The sequence below is a fragment of the Rattus rattus genome, chromosome 3 (assembly GCF_011064425.1).
Source record: "Rattus rattus isolate New Zealand chromosome 3, Rrattus_CSIRO_v1, whole genome shotgun sequence".
Classification (NCBI taxonomy): Eukaryota; Metazoa; Chordata; class Mammalia; order Rodentia; family Muridae; genus Rattus; species Rattus rattus.
Window position 1 is genome coordinate 26,234,641 of NC_046156.1, and position 24,567 is coordinate 26,259,207.

Genomic DNA, 24,567 nt, shown 5'->3' on the forward strand with positions numbered 1-24,567 from the left:
ACGCGCACAGGAAGCGGGCGGCTAATGCGGGGTGAAACTGTGAAACGCTCAGGCATTTATCAGGGACACCCTCCTGGGTCCTTTCTCCGGGCCGCGGACTGCGGAAGGCTGGACCTTCCTACACACTCGGCTGAGGCTGCTCTCCAGCTGCGGTTCACCACTTCATGTGAGTGTCACGAGAGGGTCTAAGGTAGACAGGTAGCGATCCAGAATTCCTCTTCCCTTTCTCACCCGGGAAGAAGAACCTGACCTTCCTCGTACTAGTGGGAAGCGTGGTCAGAACCTCCACCCACGTGCGGTGAGAAACAGGAAAAGCTTGGCTCCCTTTGATTCAACTTAGTTTTGGAAATGAGTATATGGCGGAGGGAAAGCGTGCTACTGGAGGCCGGGGATGAATTCATTAGTTTGTTTCCTTTCAAGTGAGAGTGCAAATGATTTTCAGTGGTTGGTTGTACTTGAGGGGTTGAAGAAAAATAAATTGATTCAACAGATATTAGAAACACCAGCTATCACCATACTCCGGACAAAACATTAGTTACTGGGTAAAGGTCCATAAACAAAGTAGAAATGACCGTCAACAAAACGGACAGAAATTCCAGTCATTGCCTCTCGGGTAGGATTTACTGTTGAAGTACAGCACTAAATATAAGGTAGACATTACATGCTTTTATATTGGTTTTTATTTATGGGTATGCGTGCATGCCAGTCTGAGTTTTTGTACAAAAGCTGTGTGTAGGTAATCCCGAAGGCTAGAAAGCATCAGATCCCCAGGAACTGGAGTTACCCGTGATTGTGGTGACCTGAACTTGGTTTCCCTGCAACAGCATAAACACTTTTTAATGTTTATATTTTCACACTTAAATATTTTAGAGTATGAGTACTGAACAGAAAAGGTGTTAAGCAGTAAAGAAAGGTATATTTTTGGACGTGGTAATGGTACCAGAGAAGGTTCTCAAGGAAAAGAAGGCTTCCTAGGAAGGAGATGACACAAATGAAATTTCAATACAGAAAATCTTCGAGAAGTAGAGACAGTTAGGAGGCCAAGCCATTGACATGCAACAGAAACTTATCCAAATATCAAGCGGTCTTACCAATACCCGTGGGCTCGAAATGGAGAGAAGGAATTCATGATAGAGACAGTATCAGAGAGAGAAGACTAACTTTGGGGAGAGAAATCCATAGACGGTTTTCCATGGTCAAGTAACGTTACCCGACTTCTTTTTAAGAGGATACTCAGTAGACTGGGGGCAGAAGTGAGAAAGGATATCACTTAGGAGGCTTTTGTTTTACCTCAAAGGAACATAACAGAGGCTTCAATAAAGGTCCTAAGAAGTGTCCAATCATGTCTTGAGGGTCCCCAAAACACATATACAGGGGAACTGTGGATGGAAGTTTTACTTTCATTAGTTAGGCTTTGGGAAACACTTTGAATTGTGTGAATTTCAGAATGACACACATAAGTTAAAGTCATGGTTTTGCCATTTGATAATTGAGTGAATCCAGACAATACATGTAATTTCTCCTAGGGTATAAAATGAAGACGATATCTTGCATGGTGAAGAGTAAATGTCAATGTTATGATGTTTTGTTCTTACCTGCATTTTTGACGTGGAAAGAGGGGAGATGGTGTTGAAGAGATTTAACTTATTTTAAAACTGAAGTGATAAAAGATAGCTCAGGGGCCGGAGAAATGGCTCAGTGGTTAAGAGCACTGATCACTCTTCCAGAGGTCCTGAGTTCAACTCCCAACAACCACACGGTGGCTCACAACCATCTGTAATGAGATATGATGCCCTCTTCTGGTGGGTCTGGACTGACAGCTACAGTGTATATAATAAATCACTTCTTAGTACCACATCTTTAAAAGAAAAAAAAGTAACAAACCCTCTTTTTAAAAAAAGAAAAAAGATAGCTCAGCTGTGCAGTAAGGTAATCACAGGGGTCCTAGCTATGCTTGTGTATGTTATGTATATATTCTACTGGGAGAAAAGATTTTGAATGAACAGCCATAATATTATAAAAACATGGATTATCCTTTCATAGTAATCAATCTTATAGCCACCTTCTCCCCTCATTGTCATTATTTAATATCTCCAGAACTTCCTGTGTCCTCATCAGTAAAGAGAAAAAAGGCTCTCCAGTAAGGGGATAAAAATTTATGATAAATAAGAACTTTTACCATAAATAGTCTTAGGTCTTCTATGGGTTTTAGCAAGACGTTTTAAAAATTTACCAGTGGGATTAATGTTAGTTGCTACACTATAGTTTGAGTGTTTCTGAAATATATTGTTCTCATCTTTAATTGCAATATTTACTTGTCCTTAACTTCTGACTTTTCATGTGTTAAATGCCAGAAGGAATTTAAAGTGGTCTAAAAGGCGCCATGTTGCTGTCATAGTACAGTAACTTGGCAGTTAGATTATGAAGCAACAGGGGGAAATGTTTGGAAGGTAAGATTGGGAGTGAAGGGAAGAAGAGAAATAAACAAGATTGCTATTAATTCTGAAATACATTTTCCTCACATTTACATACTGAAACTGGGGTGTGTTTTTAAATTATTGAAGTCTCAAGACCACTGTAGACTGCCAGCTGGTGACATAGTTTTCATTGTGTCAGTTATGAATAAGTCATAAATATTAATGTCGTTCTGTTGTGTGCCATATTGGAACTTAGCTTACCAAGTAGAATTTCTTTCTTACGTATACTTTTAGTGACCGTGACGTAGAGTCAAAATAAAATTACCGTGTATTCAGAAATACAGGAAAACAAAGTAGTAATATAAAACAAGAATGTAGGTCTAAATTTAAAAGTTTTTTAGTGAACATAATATATTAAATATATTAAAAATGGTTTGCGGGTTGTGGTCCAACTAGTCCATCAATGGCTGTCTACTAATGGAAAGTCCAAGAAGCTCGGAATTGCTCAGTTCATGAAACTGGACACTTCAGCTGGTATTAAATATGCACCAGAATTCTAAAGGAATAGGTTCTAATGGCAGAGAAGGAATGGATTGGTCAATGAGAGTGAGAGCAAGCAGACCAAGAGAGTGAGCGTCCATCCTCTATGCTCTTTATATAGGCTGCAGCAGGTGTGGCCCAAATTAAAGTTGGATTTTCCCACCTCAGAAAGTCCAGATTCAAAGTGGGTCTTCCCACTTCAAATGATTTGAACAAAAAAAAAAAAAAAGTATAGGTATACTCAGCCACTTGGGTTTTTTGTTAATTCCAGATATAGTCAAATTGACAATCAAGTATAGCTTTCAAAATGTGTCTAATGGATCAAGAGCATTGGAGCAAATGAATCTACAATCACTGTGTAAAGGAATTTCAGTTATATATATTATGTATATATATATATACATATATATAAAATTAAAGTAATCTATTTTTATGGAACCATTTTTATATGTGATGTCATCATAGATTTGATGAGCTTAAGTATTAAAAGTATTATATTAAGAAAAGTAATTTTTTTGTGGGGTTGGGGATTTGGCTCAGTGGTTGAGCGCTTACCTAGGAAGCGCAAGGTCCTGGGTTCAGTCCCCAGCCCTGGAAAAAAAAAAAAAAAAAAAAAAGTAATTTTTATATAATTGTGATTCTGAAGTAGTGAAATTAGGGATCCAGAGAATTAGAGGAGCATTTCCAAATTTTTGTAAAATTCTTGTGCTAGAAAGTAAAATGAAAACTGCACATAAAATTTTGGTTTTCAGTAACTTTTGAAAAAAAGTTTTAGAACCTGGTGCCGGAATGTTTGGGAATTAAATCACAGGCAACTTGAATGAAGTAGGGATTTCAACTATGGAGATTACTGGAGTAAAGAAGCAATCCGGTAAAGATAGGAATCTCTAAAAGTCGTATCTTGGGTCATGTTTTACTCTTTCATGTGTACTCTAAATTCATGCGATTGGTATTGTGTATAAGGAGCATCATGTGATTATCATGTAATAATTGCTCTGTTTGTTTCATGAAATATCACAAATTGAGACAAAAGGCGTGTCCTGTAACAATCTCCTGCTTTTTCCAATGTTTTTATCATAATTTCTATTAGTAGTAAAGAAAGGTCTTCATTTTCATCAGTAAAGTACAAAGATTTGTCGATGTGTTGCCTTTTCTGCCACCTTTTTTTCCTCACTCTCCTTAAAGTTTATACATATGCAGGTACTGTACACACAATAACGTATTAAACCTATTTTAATCCCATATTTTTAGCAAGTTTCCATAGAAACTAGTGAACATCTCAAACCATCCAGACAATACAAGCTCCATTAAATGCTAATGGATGCTGTTTGCTTCATGTTCCAACTGTAATTAGATCGGAAAATGCTTGATAATTATGTTTGGCAAAATACAACATGCTCATTAAAAGCTAGCTCGAGCATCAGATAGACTTGAGTTTCAATCCTCATTTACTAATCGTACTACCTGGGAAAATTTAGTTTCATTTGTCTTCTGTTATAATGGAGTTGAAATATTCATAAATGATTCATGTACTTAGGTAACAAGTAATAAATATTTTACAAGTATTATGTTATTTCTATTATGTATGAGAAGTGCATACCAGTATAATGAAAGCTCTGCGCACAGTAAGAAGGCTTTTTAAAAAGATTCTTTTTGTTTATTTATTTAAAAAAATAATAAAATAAAAAGATATTTTCATGTGTGTGTGCTTACCATTATGTGCATGTCTGGAGTCTGCACAGGCCAGTAGAAGGGTTCAGATACCCTAGAACTGGAGCTACAGGTGGTTGTATCCATGTAGATACTGGGAATTAAACTTGTGTTCTCCAGTGCCAAGGAGACTTAATTTTAAATTAGGCCTGAAATTTGTACTACAGTAAAAGGATTATGGAGTGACTAACATAAGACAGTAAGATGAGCACTAGACTAGCAGGCAAAAGGTCAGGGCTTTCAGTACTCTTAAAGTAGCACCGTCGCCTACACAGAACTGTGTTTATTTTCCCTCCGCTCTTCTGTGTTTTCTTCTTCTGTGTTTTCCTCTTTTGTGTGAAAACTTAGTGAGTGCTTATTTTCTCTCTCTACTGTAAACGCAGCATGAGACATACTCGGGGGTTGTAAGAGATCATGGACATAAATTTTAGGAACTTGGCAGTCAACAAATGAAAATTGCTAGTGTCAAGTTGGCATATGCCATTTTATTATTAACCCTGGCGGCAAGGGTAACCCTAAACTGCATGGTGATGATTTGTGATCGCAAGAAGACATCTATATCAAACCCCGAACAACAGTGTCCGGGCAGCATGTGAGGAAGAGGTCCTGTGGAGGGCAGGAGAGCAGGTGAGAGCATCCTCATGTAAAGTTAGAAAGTGAGACGGGGAGAGGCTGGTCACACAGCCTGTGAAGTGTTTTCCACGTAAGTTTTGTTGACTGTAAGTAACCACCTCTTCTGCATATTGCTAGAGAACACTGAAACAGGTATCTGTTCGTGTCCTCTTTGTTGCTGTGATTAAAACACTGACCAAAAGCAACTTGGCCGGGGAGCAGTGTGGTTTCTTCTCCTTGCATGTAGCAGTAAAATTAGAGCAGGAGAAAGGGTGCTTACAGCTAGCTCTCCTGCTCTCCTGTGCAAGCATCCTGTGATTGCTCAGGACTCCCTGCCCAGTGACAGCACGACCTCAGAGTGCTCCACACCCTTTCCTTCCATCTACTTACTCCAGGGCTTTAGCTTCCACAGTCATGTGGCATTTTCTGTTTATAGGTGAAGGACGCACAGGTTTTCAAGTGCCTTCTATGTCTTCCTAAGGCCAGGACAATTCAGATAATTAAACACAACGTTCTGAACTAATGTAGTGATACTTAATGGTCTGCATGATGATGACAAATTGACACACAACATAACCAAATTCTGTCAGTCTGTAAGTTACGTTTGTATTTATGTCCTTAATTGTTTAGAAAATCATTAAAATAGTAAGTAGAGAACAGTAATAACAACAAAGTTGCCCCACTAAGCAGCCCGCTGTGCTCTAAGGTCTCGAAGATAAAGATTGGATGCCTTTTTTGTCTATATTTTTTAATGGCCAAAGTAAGAGCTTGTAGAGAACACGCAGTTAGCTTCCTGTGGCTTTCTAGATTGAGTTCCTGTTTCTACATCCCATGCCATTATCAACTTGTTACATAGGCTTTGCTTTGACATTTGCGTTATCCCGTCATACACTGTATCACAGAGGATGCTGTGAGGTCTCAGGTAGTCCATAATGAGCTCGACTGTGGAAGGATTGCAGCACTTAGATAAAAGCCAGCATTCCTCAGGAACTCGTGAAAGGCTCCTGTCCGCCAGAAGGAGTCATCTCTGCAGGCTCTGGCAGAGGAATGTGTGGCTATCTGTAGAGTTTATCAGCATTTCAGGTGCATACTGGCCTCCACAGGTCAGAGTCCAACTAGCATCCTGCCGTTCCCTTTCCTCCTCACAATCCACTAGGGCTTTAAGTTTCCCAGCCTTGAATCTGATTAAATCGCATTTATTGCATTTATTTTCTGCACTTAAGTACGAAGTAGATTTCGTCTTCCAAACTGATACAGGAATTTGTTTTCTTAATACTTCTGCCCTACTTGCTTTTCTTTATATTTCTTCGTGTGTGTGCGTGTGCGTGTGCGTGTGTGTGTGTGTGTGTGTGTGTGTGTGTGTGTGTGTGTGCGCGTGTGTGTGTGTGATGTGTACATGTGTACATGTGTAGGCATATGTGTGCATGTGGGTGCTTGCTGTCGGGTAAGGCTCGTGCTGGCCTGCTTTCTAAGAGTATCCCTGTCTCCTTTCAAGATGGCAGCCATGCCTCGCAGGCATATACGTGGGTTACGTGACAAGCACTTTAACCGCTGAACTGTCTCCTCAGGCCCTGATTGTTTCCTTGCTCTATTAAAGATAAGCATTTAAGGTATTGCTCAATTCTAGGAGAAAATGTTTTTGCCTTAGGTTGTTCTCTCGGCATCCTGTAAAATAAATGTTTTCTTCCTACTCCATAGTATATTCATTGCTTTCATTTTTTATTTAGGATTTTCTGCCGATTCTGGGGAAAGATGGCCACCAATGATGCTGTTCTGAAGCGACTGGAGCAGAAGGGTGCAGAGGCGGATCAGATCATTGAGTATCTCAAGCAGCAGGTTGCTCTTCTCAAGGAGAAAGCAAGTAAGGATGTTTAAACGTCCTAAGGAAATATCGACAGGAAAATGTTTACTGTATGAATTATAACTTGATAGTTTTAATTACGGCTTTTAGATCCCCTTAATTAGGAGTATGAAAGTATTCTAGGTTTATGGTAAATTAGAATTGATCTATAGTAAATGTCCTATTTGTGTTCTGTTCTGATAAACCACCCAAAGAAACTTGAAGAGGAAGGGGTGTATTTCAACTTATAGCATATCGTGTATACGATGGGAGGTCAGAGAAGGAACCAGGAGGCGGGGACTGAAGCCGAGGCCTTGGAGGGCGCTGGTTACTGTCTTACTCTATTGCTTTCCTCTACAACTAGGAGCCATCAGCCACAGTGCCTTAGGCTCTCCCATAGCCATCATTAGTCAAGAAAACGCTGTACAGACCAGTCTGACAAGGCTTTGCTCAATACTAACTCATTCTTTTTAAAAGACTCTCAACTCGTGTAAAGTAGACAAAAAACTAACCACGGGCAGTAAATATATAATTAGAGAAAGTAATGATGTTTGAGGGCTGATAAAAGAAGAGTGTATTATTTAAGAACAGTTCTATATTATTAGAGGTTATAAGTTAGGGAAATTAATGAAATCAAGTAGCAGTTACTCTGATGTTGTAAGGGCTGAGATATATAATTTCATAGTCTTTGTTCTTTGAGGCTTTTGAGAAGTTGCTGCAGCGTATACACAACATGTACTAAATATCTTAAGGATTTGATCTCATTGATTAATTCCTCAATAGCCACTGTTGATACTATAATCAAAATTTTAGATTTACTCTTAAGAATAAGGAGTGTGGGCGAGTATGACTTAGTGGTAGCCTCATATAGTGTGTTTGGGGCCTCAGGATTGATCCCGGCCCTGAAGAACAAAAAAGGTGAATGAATGACTGAATGAATGAGCCATGAATGAAAGAGCGCACAGTGAGCATTTTGTCCTGCTGAACATCTGGACTCGTTGGCTCCTGCCTAGTCAATTCCAGAAATAACTTTATTGTGACTACCCAGAATAATCCTTCTTAGGGGACAGGTCCTCCTCTGCAAAGAGTCATTACCATGTGCTGTCCTGTTTATCAGGTCCTTAGAGAAGACAGGAAGTGATGTTACTGGGGAGATGGCACAGTTGGTGCGTTGCTTGTCATTCAGGCATGAGGATGAGTTCTGTCAGTAGCACCCACATCACAGAGTAGGTATAGAGCTTATTATCCTGTTGCTGGGTGACAGAAGGGTCCTGGAGCCCGCTGGACGGCCAGCAAGTCTAGCTGAGTCTACAAGCTCCAGTGAAGGCCCTATTTGAACTGCAGCAGACACCCCTCAGGCCTGGGAGCCCTCCATGCACTTGTACGATGCACACGCGCGCGCATGCGCGCGCGCACACACACAAGAGCACACACACACACACACACACACACACACGACTTCTGGTCCCACTTTCTACTCAATAGATTTTTATCAAATTAACTGATTGTAGATCAAATACATACATGGTGGGGACAGTGTGTTCAGTAAATATATAGATTGATTTCCTTGTTTTTAATCTATAAATTGCTATATTTACATCTTCAGAGATTAGGTTCTATGGGAGTCCTATACCCAGTGTCCCAGAGACTACCAATAGATTGTTAATAATATTAATAGATAGTAAATTGTTGTAAAACAACTGGCCAAATAATTGGGTTCTATTGTTACCACAGCTATATCAGTACTTTCTCTGCTTTTTTCATATAATATTCAAACAGGACATTTGAAAAACACTTTTTAACTGACCTGTCATGATTCTAGTTTTGCAGGCAACTTTGAGAGAAGAAAAGAAACTTCGAGTTGAAAATGCTAAACTGAAAAAAGAAATAGAAGAACTAAAGCAAGAGTTGATTCAGGCAGAAATTCATAATGGAGGTGAATATAGATGTGTAGGGTGCTGGCTTTACAGTGCTTACCTTAGGATTTAAGATTTCCAGTTATCTTGTTATCCTCAGGTCACTCCTGCTGTGCATTACCGTACTGTACAGGAAAAAGGCTGGAGACTTAGAACAGGCAGCTGGGCTCATCTGAGGTCATGGAGAGTGGCAGAGCTGGTGCCGAAAGCCTGTGCCCTTCCTTTCCGTGCTGCCTTCTTGAAGGTGACCAGCACTGCTGTGCTTTTCAGTCCCTACTGCAAAGATGGCCATGGCTGTTAGCTTACAGTCAGAAAACTCTTCACGTGCTTCGTGTGGACTTGGATCCAGAGGCTAATGCTGCATGATTACTATAAACTTGAGGCAATCCTGGGCTACATGATGATTTCCAACCCAGGAGAAGAATTGTCTTCAGCTGTATTTTTTTTATCCTCCAAAGACAATGAAACTTAGAGATACAAAATTACTTGTTTAAAAAGAAAAATCAAAGAACTTTTGTTACCCAAATAATTCTCAGTTGAACTACAAATCACAAAGTTAAAATTTTATTGAGCTGTTTAAAAAAGTCCTCTCTATTCTCTTGTGTTGGAGTTGGGAGGGCTGGATATGTGCATATTTGCATGTGTGGTACATGGTTTCACACGAGTGTGGAGACCTGAGGTCCATGTTAAGGTTACCTTTGCTTTTCCACTCTCTTCTTTGGGGCAGGATCTCCCATCAAACTAAGAGCTTGCCGATGTGGCTAGTCTTGCTAAGCAGCTTGCCCTGCTGATCTCCTGTCTCTGCCTACCTGGTCTAGAATTACAAGCAGTCCGCACCCAGCTTTTGGCACTTATGCGGGTTTTGGGAATCCTACCGCTAGCCCTCATAGTTGCATGGCCAACACCTTAACCACTAGGCCATCTTACCAGCTCAGTTACTTTCTCAGTTACTGGCTTCTTTTGACATCCTGTCAACATATTATTTTGAATATTGTATGAATTCTTTCCTTAGCTAAATAAAATAAGGAGGAAATATGTGGTGATACTTATAGCTTTCAGGTATATATTCTTTGTCAGTGGAAAGTTTTCGAAGACTAGCAGAATTGGAATGCAGCTGCAGAATTAAACAGTAAAGTTCTAACAATTTAAAGCTGCTTTTCATTTCTGTCGATGCTAGAAAGTTACTCTGATTTACTTTACAACCCCTTGTGACAGTTTTTCCATGCTCACTGGTGAGATGCAAATGCTTTAATGTATTAAAGAATTGCTGAAGTACTTTACCTCTGTAAACAACCCCCCCGGGGGGGGGGGAGGAAAGAAGGAGGCACTAAGATTGCAGAGGGCTGAAGAAGTTGTCAGATGCATAGAGCTAGAGTCATGGGTGGTAGTGAGCTGCCTGGCATGGGTACTAAGAACAGGGCTTCCGTCCTGAGGGAGCAGCTGGTGCTTTAAACTGCTGAGCCATCTCTCTAGCCGCGTCTGTGAACAGCAGGACTTTGAAGACATAGTGTGACCATGATAAATGTCTGTGCTGTTGTTATCTGCAGTCTTCTTAAGAACCTTAGTTACTAATGAATAAATGGAAATCAAATCTCGTGACCTTAGTAATTGTCAAAATAGACTTAATTTTGTGATAGATATTTATAGCCTCAGATAATGGATACTTGATAGTAATATATGTTAAATTTTTCTCATGTACAAAGATATTGTTCCACTTTTGTAGTTTAATGTGGGTAACACTGTTCATTTTCTGTGATTCAGTGAAGCAGGTGCCTGTCCCATCAAGTTCTTCACTGGAGACTAATTGTTCCGTTTCTGAAAGTGTGACTCAGTCTGCATCAGTAACATCCACCACCTCTCCTGGTACAAAAGAGCAGATGAAAGGAGGGGGAGGGGAAGAAAAGAAGGTGAAAGAGAAGACTGAAAAGAAAGGTACTTTTCATCATTGATCTTATTTGACTTTTGACTGTTTTATCTGTAATGTTAATACTAATACCTTTATGATGAGTAATGGCATTAGAAGGAAAATCCAAATGTTTAAAGACTGAGATAAGAGTTGAGATCACTCTCATTGGGATATGTGGGTGTTTACGCCATTGAGAGGGTGAAGTGAATTGTGATATGCAGAGAGGTCAGCATAAAGAAAAGCAACAGCACGTGAGACCTGCCAGCAAACCTGGCTGTGTGTCTGGAGCGCCAAAGAAGTCACAGGCTAAGACTGGCTCACAGTCTCTTAGGAAACAGGACAGTGACATCCAGTCAAAGCAGAACATCTGAACTGAGGCATGGCAATGTTAGGGAACTTGTAAAAATCAACATGGCAAAAGGTCTCACATCTGCAGCAGCCGCTGAAACACTGCAGTTGCCTACCTGTCCCTTTCCTTCAGTCTTCAGAGATAGGTAACCATCAAATTCTGAAATTCTTGTCACCAACCATGTCTGGGCCTCAAGTGTGCTGTTGATTCCTGAGAGGCCGCATTTGTTCAGGTTCTCAAGGTTCTTTGTTTACCTGTTCCCTGCTATTCAAGTAAGCGTCTGACTTCATTCACACATACTCACTATCCGTAGTGTTCCTTTACCCATGGTTAGCTTAGGAACTTAACATCATAAGAAATTAAACAGTGATAATAATAATAATAAAATAGAATGATCAAAACAATATGCCTTTTTTCTTCTGAGATACAGCTTTTTAGAGAAATAACTAAAGCTATGTAATGGTTTTAGGACTTGAGTGTTTGGTATTTTTATTCCTGAACTCATTAGCACTGGTACCAGGGACTTCTAGTGTTTGTTTGTTTTTTTGTTTGTTTGTTTGTTTTATAATGCTTGCATATTCTTAATCCCTAGGAGAGAAAAAGGAGAAGAAGCAGCAGTCAGCAGCAGCAAGTGCTGACTCGAAGCCTGTCGATGTATCACGCCTGGATCTTCGAATTGGATGTATTGTCACTGCCAAAAAACACCCGGATGCAGATTCGTTGTATGTGGAGGAAGTCGATGTGGGAGAAGCAGCCCCGCGGACGGTCGTCAGCGGGCTGGTGAATCATGTCCCTCTAGAACAGGTGCTGTCCCACTAAAGAGACTGCTGCTCTCTAAGTGACAAGTGCCACTTCAAGGGATCTGCTCATCTGTTGCTGTAAATGTGATGGGCATCTCAGAATGATCAGTTGGGAGTGAAAGTAAGGGCTTAGGGGCAGGAGCACTTACTATTTTTTATTAGAAAATGAAGTGAAGATGAATTTCAAAAGGGTTTATAAAACCACCAAAGTTTAAAGGCCTCTAATATAAAATGAATCGAGTAGGACAGAAGTTTCTATCTGTTTGTGTTCATGTATTAATGTATGTGAGTGTGGTGGTTTATGTTCTTAGAATGAATGGAGGAGCCACAGGACAGTCTTGGAGAGCCCTTGCCTTCCACCTTTTTAAAGATAGACTTTAGTTCTTCTGCTTGCACATAGAAGGGCAGTGACACAATGTTCTTATCTTTCATAGTGTTTAAATATGTGACATTTCCCAGGAAAATAGAAATATTCTAATTACTTAGAAATTGTGGTTTTTCACTCTTCACTGCTTTCTGGAAGCAGGACTGACACCGGTTCTTAGTGTGCATTTATTCTGTGTAGAAGGCACTCAGTTCACAGCCTCAGCCTTGGTGTAGGTGAGGCAGAGGAGTGTCAGCTATGGTTGGGACGTATCATTACTGTGCTTGTAGCCTTGAACGGTTAAGCTGACAGGGAATAGTCTCTTGTGTTGTGTCCTAGGAAAACACTATTATTTCTGCCTAGAACTAACTAACTAACTTACTTACTTCTTTCCTTCCTTCCTTCCCTTCTTCCTTCCTTCCTTCCTTCCTTCCTTCCTTTCTTTTCTTTCTTTCTTTCTTTTTCTTTCTTTCTTTCCTTCCTTCCTTCCTTCCTTCCTTCCTTCCTTCCTTCCTTCCTTCCTTCCTTCCTTCCTTCCTTCCTTCCTTCCAAGCCAGGGTTTCTCCATGTACCTGTGCATGTCCTGGAACTCTGTAGACCAGGCTGGCCTCAAACTCAAGAGACTTCTTGCCTCTTGTCTCTCAATTGCTAGGATTAAAGGCATGCAGCACAACAGCCTTAGATTCTCTCCTTTGGCATCCAAACCATGTCTGTATCCTTGACTCATACAGAAAAGCTGCACATAAAGGTTTCTTCTGCTTTCAGAACTTACAGATTTCCATAGCCATTGAGCAAGGCTGTTTACATATACATATATTGTATATTACATCAGTCTAAACCATGAATCAAGACTGGACTAGTGAGCATTCTGTAAGGCAGGAACACTTGGCCTATAAAAGTGCCAGCACCATTTGTCTGTTGTGTTTTCCTAAAGAAAATGAGCAGCTACCATTAGATCCTGAAAAGACTATTTCTTTATTTCACTTACTAGTATTACATAGATTTGGTTTTTATAAATTGTTACAATGCAATATTTTCAAGTCCTTGCAGGGGAGGTATTATTCATAAAAGGTATTCAGGTTTTAATGATAGAACCTGGAAGTAAATTTGCACCTAATTTGTTTAGAGAGCTATCTTTTATCCAAGATACATCTTTTCTTTTCTCCCTGAAGCTGTAATCTTGTGTTGCTTTGATTAAGCCTAGAGAGGATTGGCATAATTTATTTGTTAGTTGCGAGAAAAGTTAAGACAGTTCAACTCTGGAAGATAAGGAATTGTTTTTAACTCTTTAACAAATTATAAAATACCCCCAAGTGTTAATAGTGATATGTACAATGCTTGAATTAAATTGCTAGTTTCTCTTTAATTAAGAATGGACTCAGGATCTCACTGGGAGAGAGAGCATCAGAAAGCCTGTACAAAGTCAGTGTCAGTCTCCATAACTGCAAAAAAAAGGAAAGAAATCTTGCATAGTATTAGAAATGGCCAGGTGTGTAGAGGCAAAAAAGTTAATGTAAATGGCTTCACTTATTTTAGTTCGAACACCAACCTAAATAATTTACCTACTTATCATAGTTTTATCCTGTGACAAATCTTAAATTCAATGTGTTTTGGCTAGCTTTTTAATGAAACAAAGGTCAACTTATACATTTCCAATTGGTTGTAGTTGAAATTTTATATTAAGCTGGTTCTCTTAGTTATTTATTCTTTCAATAAATACACTGGCTGCTCTTCCAGAGGACCCTGGTTCAGTTCCCAGTGCCCTCATAGAGAAACATGATTGTAACTCTGGTTTGGCCCCCACAGACACCAGGCTCACAGGTGGTGTGCAGATGTGCTTGAAGGCAGACACCCATATACATTTGAAAAAACCAAAATACCCATATGCTTTTGAGAAAAAGATTTCTACTGTTGTGCTCATTCCTTGCCAATCTGAAAGATTCTTTTTATGTTTATGCAAGATATTAGTCTCCATTTTTACACAAGATGTCATAACAAAATAAATTTGATACACAGAGACAGTTATAGCTGCAAAGGCACTGCGTTTGGTAAGCAGAGAGCAGGTGCCTAGAGTAGTCTAGATGTGGTTGTCCTAAATCTGCACATCTTTAGTCATCGCTGTTTTGTTCTGCACAGATGCAAAACCGGATGGTGGTTTTGCTTTGTAATCTGAAGCCTGCAAAAATGCGGGGAGTGCTGTCCCAAGCAATGGTGATGTGTGCCAGTTCACCAGAGAAAGTGGAGATTCTGGCCCCTCCCAACGGGTCTGTTCCTGGAGACAGAATTACTTTTGATGCTTTCCCTGGTAAGTACTAATAATTATTCAGATGGTTTGGGAATCAGCTTTTAAAGTGATGTTTATAATGCATAGGGGTTAAAACCAGTCCTGTGTGCATCCCAAGGCCTTTCATGGAATTGACTTAAGATAGCACCGTGAGCGTAAAGTCACATGTTACGTGAAGTACTGCAGAGGGTCTGTCTCCTGTAAACACTCATACTCGTACCTACAGAACACTGGCATGATTGTGGATCAGATTAACGTGCTGTAAAATCACTTAAGCTGAAGATGGTGATACAGAGGCCAGAGATGGAAAGTAATGTTTCATTTATATACTTTGCTCTTTTGAGTATAAGTAATCCTGAGACAGCTGAAGTATCACAATACAGGAGAAATAAGAGGGTTTCTTGTTTTATTTCATTTGGAGATAATATCTCATCTGTAAGCCAGGCCATCCTCCTGCTTTCTCCTTCCAAGTGGTGGAATTTCAGGCATGAGTCACCATGTCTAGCTTAAAAAATAGGTCTGTGAGGCAGAATAGAGTGCCTGCCAGATGTAGAGAATGTTTATAAGCAGGAGGCAGCTTAGCTAACTCATCTCAGTGGGCGCTATCTGAGAGGAGCTGGCTTCACGCCATAACTAACCGTAGCCATCCTAGAGGAAGAAGCTACAGGGGACATTTTCTGCCCTTTCCCACCCAGTAACAGGCAGATAATACAAATGGATTCAAAATCTAGATTTATTCACCTATTAAATCCATGATAAGGAAATGAAAATTTATCACGATAATAAAAGAGCTGCAAGGATTCATTAGCTAGCACTGTCAAAATCCATACTGGGCAACACCCCTGCCCTCACTCCCAGAAGGCTTTGTATTCCCTCGGACCTTCTGCTGGGGAAGGCTTGGTACTTTATGGAACTGAGGCATTGGGGTCCTTGAGATGGTTACACCCATGTCAGCAGCACATACTCACCTGAGACCTCTCACTCAGCTTTCTGCACTCCCACGTATGACTATGTCTTGGACTCAGTAGATGAGAAGCCATTATAACCTATGTTTTATGACTTTTTTTTTTTTTTTTTTTTTGAGAAAATCCCATTCTGAATGATTAAGGGAACTTCATTGGCTTAAATTCTGAGAGCATAATTGACTCTCCCTTCAGTCCCACAAAGTTGAAGCATTTTCTAAAACCTACCACTTTGGTATAAGCTGTCATAATATTTATATAACATGAACTCATTTAGGAATTCAATAAATTCGAATAAAACAACAAAGCAATTTTTTCTTTTAACATTGAGAATCAGTTGAGAAAAAGATAATAATTCCAATTGAAATTTCCAAATTAATATTAGCCTTATTTATTATTTGCACACCTAAGAATCAAACTGGGTGGAGTGTGGTGTAAAATGTAACTCCAGGGCCTGAAAGGCAGATTGAGTTTGAGGCCTGCCTAGGCTGTAGACGTAATGGTTGGGTTTTGTTTGTTTGTTTGTTTGTTTGCATGTTCTATATTTATTTTTATTTATTTATTTTTTTGGTATCATAGAGTCAAATATTTAAAAGCAAAAGAAATCTACTTTAACCATCCTTTTTATACATTTGAAACTGGGCCCAGTAAAATTTAGTGACTAACTAATGAATTCTTGCAGCTCTTTTATTATCGTGATAAATTTTTATTTGCTTGGAGTTAATAGGTGAATAAATCTAGATTTTGAATCCATTTGTATTAGCTGCCTGTTACTGGGTGGGAAAGGCAGTTCCTTGAGTTTCTCACTGACCTAGTGTTTGGAGTGGACGTCTTGTTTCCCCATGTTCTTGATTCTCTGCATTGATTTGGCTTCTTCATGTACATGCTTCTTGATCCTCAGTCTGGTATCTTTTCCTAATTCTCTTCTTGTGCATGAAGCACTTAATGTCCTGGAAAAGTTAATATTTATAAAGAGAAATCTAAACTTTAATACCTGTGATTACTTAAATAGTTTTATCACTTAGGGTATGCCTAACCACACTGAGCACGAATGACAGGTGAGCTGTGATCTGAATCCTCATCTCTGTATCCTTCCATGTCCACTGCTGCTTCTGAGCAGTGAGTCTCCTAAGTAACGGCAGTTCAAGGCTCACACAGGCAGCTGGTCTTAGAGTGCTTTGTCTTGTTTGGGTTTTTCTTTAAGACGCCATGCTATTTGTGGTTTATATCTTTGTGGGTTTTTTTTAACATTGTAAAGCAGAAGGTATCCCTTGGAACTCCACCCTGCATTTGACATGTTCAGTGTGTGAAGACATGATGTAGACATCACACTGGGGACTCAGATCTTTGAATTGTTATTTTGCCTTTTAAAGTTTCCTACTTATTTTTTCCTATTACAAAGCCAGAAATTCCCAGAGAACTTAGAACATAGATGCTGTACAATATGTGCATAGTAAGAACTAAAACACTTCAATTCCCCTAACATGTTTTAAAGTATAATTGAGGGCAGCTATAAATTTTAGTATTTAAATATACTGACTGGTCCCTAAAGCTCTAAGTAGAAATAATTTTAAGGCAATTCTATACCCAGGAGACAGGGGTCACAATAGGTTTTGTTTTATATTGATTTGAATGTTTGTTTTTCTGACATTGCACTATTCATGATCTAACAATAAATGGAAATTTACATTTAGACTTTTAAACTCCAAGGTCATGCTTAAATGAGCCTTGGCAGTAATAAAAACTAATAATCAGAAACTGTAGATTTAGCATTTGAATTCATTTTTTTTTAAAGTCAAACTTAATAATGCTCAATTTCTTTTCTCTAAAGTCTATTTGAATCAGGTTTCCTTCTCTACTAATTCTCTGCTCTGGTTAAGGTGATCCCCTTTACTCGGTAGAATACCACGGCTGGTTTTCAGTTGGATCCTGGCACCATACTTTATTGGTCTCTTTCTCTGCTGGTGGCACCTTTGCATCCTCTTTGTCGGCTGACCTGTTGTGAGTTCTCACTGAGTACCTCAGACCTTGGGCTGTGGACCACTTGCCCTTCCTTCCCAAAGCCTTGGTCATCTCATCCGTTATGTGCCCAGCCTCCTGGTAGACTTTGCTTACATGTCCCAAGGAAGAATATATGTCCCCATCTTTTTAAGAAAGGATTTACTTATTTTGTGTGTGTGTGTGTGTGTGTGTGTGTGTGTGTGTGTGTGTGTGTGTGTGTGTGAGTGTGTGTGACTCTATGTGTGTGTGTGTGTGACTCTATGTGTATGTGGACACCATGTGCATGCCATTGGCCAGAGAGGCCAGAAGAGGGCATTGCACCATCCCCTGGAACTCAAGTTACAGGCAGTTGTAAGCCACCAGCCATGCGTTATGGAAGTTGAACTTGGATCCTCTATCAGAGCAGCACTGCTCTTAAATGCTGTGCCATCGCCAGTGCTCCATGTCCTAGTCTAGCCTTTTCCCACAGTATTTTCTCTACCGTGTAGCTGTCCTACAGTAGGCATGACCATTTCTATGTGCTGATCTTTGTCATATGTTTAGTGAACTCAAAGGATTTGCAGTTTTTAGTTTGAAGAACTTGTATTGGCCACATTGTCTATTTTTTGGTAGCTATGACAAAAGAAGGCTAGGAAAATGCTGTCCAGGAGAGGACATACTTAAAGTGAGAATAGGCTTCTCTGTAAGACAGTTTATTTTTAAAAGGCATTTGAAATAAGTTACTTTTTTTTACATTTTAGTGGGTGTGTGCTTGTATGTATGCATGTGTTTGTGCGAGTACATGTACATGTGTATACCAGGGGTGCGAATGTGAACAGGAGAGAACTATTAGTAGTCAATTCTCTCTTTCTGCCTGATGGGTCCCAAGGTTCAAGCTTAGGTTGCCAGGTGTGAGTTTTACCTGACGATCAGTAATATGGCTCATATATTTTTCTTCTCATTTCCAACTAGCTTAACACCCCATTGAATAGTGTATAGAGACATTTTGGGTAAAGCTAAAGAGTAACACCAAATAAAGACTTTTAACTGTTAAGGTTCATATGTAAAAGGTGAGTTTTCAAAGGATAAGTGCACCAAGATACTCAGGTTTGGTTCTACAGCATATATCTCCATGAAGTAGTCACATGAACGTTTTTTCTCTTTTGTGCATAAAGTTATGTTTTGAGGCAGGTGTTTTTTTTTTTTTTTTTTTTTTTTTTTTCCGGAGCTGGGGACCAACCCAGGGCCTTGCGCTTGCTAGGCAAGTGCTCTACCACTGAGCTAAATCCCCAACCGGAGGCAGGTGTTGTTAGCCAGGACTTTAATCCCAGCACTTGGGAGGCAGAGACATCTGATCTCTTTCTACATACTAAGTTTCAGGCCAACCAAGGCTATATATATATAGTGAGACTCTGTCATTGAAAAAATACACACACACACACACACACACACACACACACACACACACACACACACACACACACTATAGCAGCATGTGTAAGAAGGAATGCAGTACACCTGAGCTAAAAAGCTGTAGTGCTAAGGGCTTTAGCAATTGCTGAACCTTTATCATGAAGCCATTATGCTGTTGTAGGATGCCTTGCTGGGAGGCTTCTGATTGGTGAGGATAGTTGATTGACAAAAGTTAAACTGGACAAAACTGCCTGTTTCATCTGCAGACTAATGCTGTCCAGAAAAGGACAGATTATGCAGAATAGTTGACTGATAAGCCCTGCCAAGACAGGGTGATCAGCCCTTCAAAAATCTGCATTTCTAGAGTCTGTCAGTTGATTTTGGGCCAGAAGGCTAAAGACTTGTGCTCACATTGTTGCTAACAGAGGACTGTGCTAGTGGAGATTTGTCTCTACAACCGCTCAGTTCTGGAAGCCATGTTAGACTTCTATGTGTATAGATATTTGGTCATTCAAAGATTTCTGATATGATTGAAGACTGATTATAGTTTCATAGTTTATCAGGCTGTTTAACTCTGAATATACGCATTTTATTGGATAGTTATCAGATAGTATACAAGCTAGCCAAGATAGAGATTTTAAGCCTTTCTTAAGCTGGAATGGATAACTAAATGTTCTGTTTAACTGGTAAAGTGTTGGACTGGGTGTTAGATATATTTTATGCTTTTAAATTACAAAATGATAATAGTCATGCTCAGCTTATACTTGAGAGAAAAGTTTTTTTTTAATTAGACAAAAGGGGTGAAATGTGGGATGGTGTCACAGGTGAGGCAGGCACAAGATAGAAGGAGGCTGTCATTGGACGAGAAGGAAGGATGGGCGGGAGAAGAGTTTGAAGGAAGAGGAGGAGACGGGAACGGAAAGGAAGAGAGACAGGAAGGAGAGGGAGAGAAGCCATGGCAGGTGATGTTAAGATTCTGCTCTGTGTATTTACAGGTTGTTATTAATGTTCTTAAGGGATGGATGGTACCGGGCTTTTTATGTTTAGGTGGGCAATTATATCTTATCAATTGAAAAAAAAAAGTTAACCTGGCTGTGACAGTCTTTTAAAATTATGTTGTGGAGTTTGCCGTGGTAGTCATTTCTAATCTATTGCATATCTCATGATGCATAGACACACGCAGCGCCTTGGCCCAGCAGTTCTGCATGAAACTGGTATGGTTTGGGCTTGGCTTCAGGCTCCACTTGGAGTTTCTCATTCCTTCTCCCACAGCTGCAGTCTCCTCTCCTGACGGCTTTCTGACTTCAGAGTCATCTGTAGGGTTGGAAGTGCCTTTTTCTAAACACGTTTGTATTGCTCGCTCCAATGCACAAGTGTTCTTAGTAGCATAGCATTCTACAATAATGAACACAGGTAAATTTCAGCTTTGCCTACACCCATCAGATCAGGGCAATCACTGCTTCAGACAGCCATGACCTTATCACATTCATTTCTTAAGTAATAAAACCAGAAACTCAGAAGTAACTCCTGACCCATTGGCTGCAGAATGGGTGCTATCTTAGGTATAAAGAAATCCTATATCTCCACTACAGCCCTTTTGGTGCCCATAAAGGATATTTTGAAAGAAATTATTTTACTGAGCTGTAATTGCAACAGTGGGCCTTTTGTGTTCTATAGCCCTTAACTGTAAACAGATTTGCTGTCGTAGGCATTCCATTTATAGAGTTTAGGTGGGAAAGATTCAGTGTAGTTCTATCATATTTCTCTCCAGTTTTGGAATGGTAGATGAACAGTCTTTTACTGAAAATCACTAGCTGCATTAGCCCTCACCAATAGTCAGCCTGTCCTTTGAAACTCTGAAGTTGGTGTTTAACTATGAACATTGTAAAGAGGGTCTTCTAATGTAGTATTTGAGCTACACTGAAGATGTGTGTTGATTTAGCTACTGTAGCACTTCACCTTAGCTGGACCTCCTAGGTGGCCTGCTCTAACGTCTGCATCAGTTTGGGTTGCTTCACCTTAAAGCTGGTGGGAATCTGCATCACCCTGCTTTCTGAACACATTGTCAGTTTGACAGGGTCTTAGTAGAGGGGTGGGAAATTCAGTGCACATACCTTGCTAAATAATTTCTTTGCTGTAGTTTCCAGAATTTTGAGATGTCCATTTCTTACAAGATTAACCTTTTGAGTGACTTAGAACAGAAAAGTTCTAGCCTTGTAGATCTAGAGGGAAGTGGGTTTGCATTTTGTTGATGGCTTTCTCTACTATTAGTCTCTTTACTGTCAAATGATTTGAAACGAGAAAGGTACCTTTCTTTGACTCCAGTCAGCTTTTCAGTTATCCTTTTCATAGCGTGTATCATTCACTGAGTAGTCTGGTATGCACGATATACATAAGCATGGTTTTGCATTTTCCTCTTAGTTTCTTAGTCACTGAAACTAATGAGAACAGACACCAGAGCCAAAAATTTCCTTCATTTTGCGCTCTCTCACTCGCTCGCTCTCTTTCGTGTGCTCTCTCTCTCTCTGTGTGTGTGTGTGTGTGTGTGTGTGTGTGTGTGTGTGTGTGTGTGTGTGTTCTGCTTCCCTGTTAGTAGGTAGAAGAAGAATTATTTGGTCTGTTACTTATCTCTAAACTGAGGCCAGAGACACTTCACTCCGCATTTGTCTGCTGTTGATAATAAAGTGCACATTGTCACTTATCACAAATAGAGGGATTAGGAGTGATAACCACTTATTTGAGGGTCGTATGTTTTCTTTGTAAGCCACAGCATGGCATATCGGGAGGCCAGGTGCTAGCTGTCCCAGAAGTGGGCTCTGTTGTCATTTCCTCCTCTGCTCGTGTGACTGGGCAGTTTATCTTCTCGCCTTCAGTTTCTCCATGGGTAATATTAGAATCAAGATGGTTGTGTATATTTCAGACAACAATACATATTCCTAGTGTTTAGAAAATGCTGCTCTTACGTTCTTACTGCTTCTTTTCTGTCATGCAGGGTGTATGTCATGCATGTCATATACCCTGCCAGGTATAAAAGTTCAACCTATCTAAATGGGCTCCCATCTTTCCAGATTTTCCTTACAGGATGGAATGAATATCTTATACCTTTCTTGAATAGTTTGGGGCTGGATGTGTAGCTCAAATGCTAGTGCACTTGCTTAGCAGTTACGAAGCCTTGGGTTCAATCCCCAACACTGCAGTAATAATAATGATGATGCTAATTTGGTGAAAAAATTATTAAGCTGAATTGCCTTCAGAAATATTTAGTGTTCCTACAGAAATGGTACTAACAATTTTATTTTACCAATTAAGAATATACACTGCTGATGTGAAAATAAGCTCAAGTGTAAGGATTCTGGTTAAGGCTAAAGATCAAGCACTGTCAGAACTCACGAGAAGCCTGGTTCCAGAACATGTGAGTGAGTCTGGGTGTTAGGTTTGTAACTTCCTGATTTTTCTCTGAACAGGAGAGCCTGACAAGGAGCTGAACCCTAAGAAGAAGATCTGGGAGCAGATCCAGCCTGACCTGCATACCAATGATGAGTGTGTGGCCACGTACAAAGGAGCTCCCTTTGAGGTGAAGGGGAAGGGAGTTTGCAGAGCCCAAACCATGGCCAACAGCGGAATTAAATAAGTGCTCTGTAACTGAAAGACACCACTGAAATCTTAATAACATTAAAGAGGAGTGAATTTATCACTTACACATCTTGTTTGTTTTTTGTGGGCTTTTGATTTCTTTTTTCAATCTTCCTTTAAGTCTTCTTTTTTCAGATACTCTGTCATAGCAACAGAAAACTAATTAACAGAAGCTTGGTGCCCAGAGCTAAGGTCACTGCCGTGAGTGTGCCTGAGCATGTGGTTTAGAAGCCTTTGGAACCGCTTTGTTTGAGAGTTTACAAGATGTAGTTATGCCAGCTAGAGAAAGCCTAAACTGAAAGGGGCTTCTGCTGGGACCCCAGAAGACCATGAATCCGGACAATAAAGGCAGGAACTTGGTTTGGACTAGAGGTCAAAATTTGCTGACATCCTATCAACACCCTGAGATTTTGTGTAAAGTTGAGTTTAAAGGTCAGCACACCACGGATGTGGTCTGGGTCGGCACACCATGGGTGTGGTCTGGGTAAAACTGGCTACATTTAAGCAGAAACAAAGTTCAACTGGTAAAAGTAAGAAGATGTGAATCATTTTCAGGTTGACCAGAAAAGACATTTGAAGTCATGGAGGGTGTTATGGAGAGGTCCCACTCAGTTAAGCATCCAATTTATGAAAAGGAAAACTTAAGCAGCAAAGGAAGCCATCAACAACAGAAAGTTTATGCAAATATGATTCAAGACGTAGGCCAGATTCCAGCCCCAGCAAGCAAGAGTTGTCATCTTTGGCTGGCTATGAGGTTCTGGCTGTAAAGGTAAGAAGGATACAAGAACTGGGTAATGGACTCTCCCTCTGAGGTTACAGGGGGCTGCCAAGACCGGTATGTGTGCCTGGGAGTGGAGGCCAAGAGAGGCCATTTCGTGAAGCTGTGAAGGTGAAGTCGGGTTGACATTGGAGACCCCAAGGTGTTGGAGATTTCAGCACCATGGGATGCCTACCAAGGAGAGGTGCCCATGGGGTGTGTTGCAGACAGCAAGGCAGAATTTGGAGTTTTCCCTGCTGGGTTACAGACTTGCTCTGGGTCCAGTACAGTGCTCCCTTTCCTCTGTTTTGGAATGGTAATGTGTTTTCCGTGCCATTGTATACTGGAAGTATATGATCTACTTCCTGTGTTTGCTTTTACGTGGGGCTACACATAAGATACTGCCTTGTCTCAGAGGAGACTCTGGACTTTGAAACTGTCTTAAGACTGATAGAGTATGAGACTTCTGAAGTTGGAGGAATGCTTTTTGCATTATCATATGGCCTATGGGGGCCAGGGAATGGAGTGTGGTGGCTTGAATGAAAGTGACTGTTGTACTCAGTGGAACTCTTTGAGAAGGGTTAGGAAGTGTGGCCTTGTTGGAGATTACAAACGCCCATGCCAGACATTCTCTACCCCTTCTTCTCCTTCTCCCTCTCCCTCTCTCTTTTCCCCTTCCTCTCCCCTCTCTTTGTACCTGCTGCCTGCCTGCTGCTCAGAATATAATCCTCCAGCACCGTGCCTGTCCCGGCACCGTGCCTGTCCCAGCACCATGCCTGTCTATTTCCCACCATGATGATCATGAACTGATGGTCTGAAACTGTAAGAACTACCATCCTTTGTAAGTTGCCTTGGTCATCATGTCTTTTGACAGCACCAGAACTGCATCTAGCACAAGGGGTTATGGTTTAATAGTAATGTATTGGTGTGTCAAGTTGACAAATAGGCAATTACCCTCTTTGTTTTTATGTCAATTTATCACACACTAACGGTTATCTAGGAAGAGGAATCTGGATTGAGAAAATATTTCTATCTGATTGCCTGCGGACAAATCTATAGGGCATTTTTCTAGTAATGACTGATG

General features: G+C 40.2%; 1 protein-coding gene across 1 annotated transcript; it reads left to right on the forward strand.

Moving 5' to 3' along the window:
* Positions 1–7: 7 nt before the first annotated feature.
* Positions 8–22,791, forward strand: Aimp1 (aminoacyl tRNA synthetase complex interacting multifunctional protein 1). The gene is made up of 7 exons (XM_032897304.1): positions 8–166; positions 7,007–7,140; positions 8,942–9,055; positions 10,797–10,967; positions 11,883–12,094; positions 14,591–14,759; positions 22,558–22,791. Coding segments are annotated over exons 1-7 (969 nt in total). The 5' UTR covers positions 8–164; the 3' UTR covers positions 22,725–22,791.
* The last annotated feature ends 1,776 nt before the right edge of the window (positions 22,792–24,567 follow it).